Genomic DNA, 4,275 nt, shown 5'->3' with positions numbered 1-4,275 from the left:
TATTTATTTATTTATTTATTCAATAAGTTTGGTCCAAACTCCACCAACAGCCTCACCTGCTCCAGTGAAGATGTTAGGTCAGTGGCATTGTCGGCCAGTGCTTTAGCCTCGATTGCCATCTGTCTGTTCTGCTCCGTCTTGTTCTTCAGAGCTTCCACCTCCTTGGAGAGGTTCATTAAACGCATCATGACATCCATCTGCTTGGTGTCTAGGCTCACCAGCTTTCCCTCCACCTGGAAAAAATGAGACATGAAGAAGGAAAGAGTTATGGGAACCACATTGTGCCTTTTTTCCTGTATCCCACCGCTCACCCCAACCAGTCATTTGTTCTACTGGAGCTTTACCGTTAAAAGGGAGTTTTTCCTTCCCACTGTCACCACATGCTTCATCATAAGTCGTCTGATGAGGTTTTCCCTCTATTATTGTATTTTTACCTTACCATATAAAAGCACCTTAATGCAACTGTTTTTGTGATTTTGGGCTATATAAATAAAACTGAAGTGAAATGAACAAAAGTGCTCATTGGGGAGGTAGATTACAGAAAATATGTGAAACCTGTAAATTTACATGTTCCAAGATTCTGTACCTCAGCAGTAGCGTTTCTTGTGCTGTTCAGGTTGTTGTGGGCTTCTTTCAGGGCAGCCTGTGCTTTCTCTATGGCCTTTTCAGATGCTTTTAACGCCTCCTTGGTAATATTGGTCATGTCTTTCACTTCCTCTGCTCGCCTCCTGCACAATAGCACCAAAAAATTAGTCAGAGAGAAAACCTTTTTCCTACAGCTCTGCTTAATAAATGCATGTTCAGTGCATTTAATAAGGCTTAATTATACACAGCCTATTAATGCCATGGTTTGCCTGGTGCCAGCTGAACCCAAGGAAAAAGGATAGATGTGTGGATATCCTATTTGAACTTTAATAACAACAAGAAAGACAATATCCGAAACCAAAATTCATGTTGTAGGGTATGGATGATAATAGTGTAGCCACAGAATGCAGGTGTAACAAACATAGCCTTGGAGCAGGGGTGGCAGGAGCAGGAGAGTTTTAGAGGGCTGTTGTAGAGGGGGGCACCAATAAGCATATAAAGAGATCAAATTAATCAATTTGAAATACTGAGCAGCCTTCAGCTTATTGGTGCAGCCCCCTACAACAGTCTGTTTCTCGTTGTCCAGCGGGAATCTTAACTGCCTTCTGCTGAAGGCAACATTCATCTTTTATATGCAGTCACAGTTTAACTTTCAGCAAGCTGGCTTATGGGAAATGTGGTCCTTAATTTCAAAACAAAACAAAAATGATAACTCACTTGGCCTCTTTAGCTGCGTCAAGAAGCTCCTTGACTTTAGTGGTGTGCAGTGTGGTTTGATTTACAATCCCCTCAATATTGCTGATGTTGGAAAGACTTTCCTTTATCTGCGCGATCATTTTGTCCAGAACGGTCCTGTTCAGTGGCAGTGTGATCGACAAGACCTCCTGAGCCACTTTCTCTATGCTCTCTGGGTCGGCTCCCTCCTCTGGGCAGTACAAGAGAGGACAGGGACAAAAGGAGTGCAAATGCAGGAAGCATCAAGTTACATTTAGACATTGAAGCAATATCATCCACATACCAGTGAGAAAGTTTTTAATTTTCTCAATGAACTCTGTCAGGTTCTTATTGCTTTCTTTAAGCTCCTTGCTCAACTTGTTGGCTTTTTCCAGCGTGTTTATCGTCTGGTTCTTCAGTTTTTGTGTCATAGCAGCTATGTCCTGGAGCTGGACACAAGAAATCAAGAGTCAGATCAAAGAAATATTTCACTCATATGAGGCTAAACTGCGGATACTGTGAGCACCTTTTTGGAGACTTTCTGCAGCTCCTTACTGGCAGTGTTCAGACTGTCTGTAACGTTCCTGGTGTCATTCAGCGCAGCTACAGATGTGCCCACAGTCCCGCTGCATCCCACTCCTCCACATACATGGTTTCCCTGATTGTCATGGCAGCCGGCACCACCACACCGACTGTCTGGGCAACTGCCATTGACGCTGTTATTGCTGTGACCGCCACACACCTTAAAGATGGCACCATGCACTGACTGAGTTAGTGGGATAAGACTTCAACGCTGGACAGCAAGACTTAAATGCAGTTTTGTTATCAATATAAAAATATAAAAACCAAATATTTTAATTTCCCTACTGCAAAATACTGTTAATAAACAAACAAAAATACAGTGCAAGTAGACAGCTTCACTCTATAGTTGTCAGTGGAGACAACAGACGTGTGTCAGCATTCTCAGACTCACTGGAAATATCTTAATTTTCTTAAAAGCCTGCAAATAAATACCTTAATCAGCAAAGAAATGCAGTGACATCATAATGTGTGTGCGCGATCTAATTTGTAAAAATACGATACATGACAAAATGCCATGTATTTTAAATAATGTTTTTAAGGCTCTAAAAAAAAACCCCACTGCTGCTACGTTTGCATATCAGGGACTGTCACAATTAAAACATACTCACCAATCAGTGATGGAAAACCATTTTCAATTTCTACTTAATCCTTTAATCATGAGCTGATTTGGCTTTTCCACTAGATGTCACTGCCAGCATAGAATTCCAACACTGTTTTTTGCAGATGTTTCACAATGTTCATAAACAAACTTGGCATGTTGCATGTTTAAAAACACATCAGTGAGGTTTTTTCCTTTTTTTTTTGAGTAAACTTCTCTTTTTTTAACAGGTAGAACATGTTGATATTATTAAGAAAACTCCACTTTTTATGAATTTACAATATTAGATGCCTAATGCCTAAGTTTTAATCTCATTTTCACTTTGTCAGTTTTTCTACCTCAGAATGACAGAACAAGTTTCTTTTTCTGGCATGGATTCTTTTAATTAGAGAAAACGTATCTGGAGTTCAGAATTGTCACCTTATACAGTCTCCTGAAAGTACTCCTCGCTGAGGCCTTCCCTACTCCAAATTCTGAGGCTTAGATCTACGCTTATTCCACTTGCCATTCTCTTTCAATGAATGTTGTCTAATCTAGTTGAGGTCATGGTTAGGGTACATACATAACCCTAACCCAACATACATTTTTTTATTATAGCACACTGCTTACCTGGTCGCTCAGCTGATTGACCTGTTTATGGAGGTCGTGAGCTTGTTTTTGTAGGTCGCTGAGTGACTTGTTGTGAGCAGCCACATTACGGTTAATGCTGTTTTCAATTTCATCCAGCAGGTCTTCTGTGCGCGCTCTGGTCTTTTTTGACTCTTCCACAGGACTCATAGGACCAAACACTGAAGCGTTGCATTTCATCTCAGCCTGCAGCGATTCCTGATAGTACTGCTTCACTTTCTCAAACTGATCTGTGAGAGACACCAGCAGCTTTTTAAAAGCAACGTATAAAACCTAGTCTGCTACTGGATATGGATTTAGTCTGCTTCCTGTATTTACAGCAGCGAGGCTTCATGTGACATGTTCAAGGTTTTCATTTGTGCCTCTGATGGCAACAAATTACCTGCAAACCCTGAGCCGAACAGTTCAAGCAGCTTCTGTTTGTCAGTCACAGTGGTGTTGAGGTCCCGCAGCTCTTTTTCCATGTTATCCAGCGTGTGTCGGAGTGCCCTGTCTGTTTCTGCTGTCGTATTCAGCTCTTGGCCCATGGCCATCAGACGCCCATCAGTGAGGGCAATCTCAGCCCTGAAACACATACAGGATGTTCTTAAAATATAATAAAGTAGCTGATGAGAAACACCAAACGACATGCTGCTATTTCCTCACCTGAGGTCATCGATGCTCTGGCCAATGAGCTGGTAGACCCTGTCCCTGTCCTGCGTAATGATCAGATCCTTCACCTGCTTCAGCTTCCCTTCCAGTTCTTTGATGCGTGCGTCCCCAGCTCCCGGTGTGATGCCACCCTTCAGGATCTCCTGCACTCTGGACTGGATGTGATCCAGGTCCCTTCTAATCTGGCACAGGGCGTCATCCCAGAGCTGGAAGCACGGGTGACACTGGATGCATTTTGGGAAGATGCCGGTGAAACCACGAGCGCACTGGTTGCACTGCAGTCCCGCGGCTCCTTCCCGGCATTCACACGCACCCGTTAATCTGTCACACTGGGCAATCTCTGTGCCCTCTGGGTTACAGTTGCATTCTAAGTAGAGGAGAGAGAGAAATAAACAGAACCTCTAAATAAAATACTTGTAACCACACCTCATATCACTAAATACTGCATCTACACTCAACAAAAATATAAACGCAACACCTTTGTTACTGCTCCCATTCCCCATGGGATGGACGTAGAG

At 42.6% G+C, this 4,275-nt stretch overlaps 1 protein-coding gene across 2 annotated transcripts in view; it reads right to left on the bottom strand.

The window, feature by feature from the left end:
- The window catches only part of lamb2l (laminin, beta 2-like), a 63,084-nt gene that overhangs the window by 1,550 nt on the left and 57,259 nt on the right, over positions 1–4,275 (bottom strand). For both annotated transcript variants that reach the window (XM_005744669.1, XM_005744668.1), the window contains exons 26-33: positions 3,752–4,124; positions 3,489–3,670; positions 3,089–3,336; positions 1,826–2,041; positions 1,604–1,748; positions 1,303–1,510; positions 587–728; positions 57–233 (exon numbers count right to left, since the gene is read on the bottom strand). In XM_005744669.1, the coding sequence (XP_005744726.1) occupies positions 57–233; positions 587–728; positions 1,303–1,510; positions 1,604–1,748; positions 1,826–2,041; positions 3,089–3,336; positions 3,489–3,670; positions 3,752–4,124 (1,691 nt within the window). The remainder of the gene's footprint in view (positions 1–56; positions 234–586; positions 729–1,302; positions 1,511–1,603; positions 1,749–1,825; positions 2,042–3,088; positions 3,337–3,488; positions 3,671–3,751; positions 4,125–4,275) is intronic.

This window comes from Pundamilia nyererei, unplaced genomic scaffold (assembly GCF_000239375.1).
Source record: "Pundamilia nyererei isolate P.nyererei 1_Seehausen unplaced genomic scaffold, PunNye1.0 scaffold00147, whole genome shotgun sequence".
Classification (NCBI taxonomy): domain Eukaryota; kingdom Metazoa; phylum Chordata; class Actinopteri; order Cichliformes; family Cichlidae; genus Pundamilia; species Pundamilia nyererei.
Note: the sequence above shows the minus strand (reverse complement) of the source record. Positions and strands in the feature narration are given on the sequence as shown.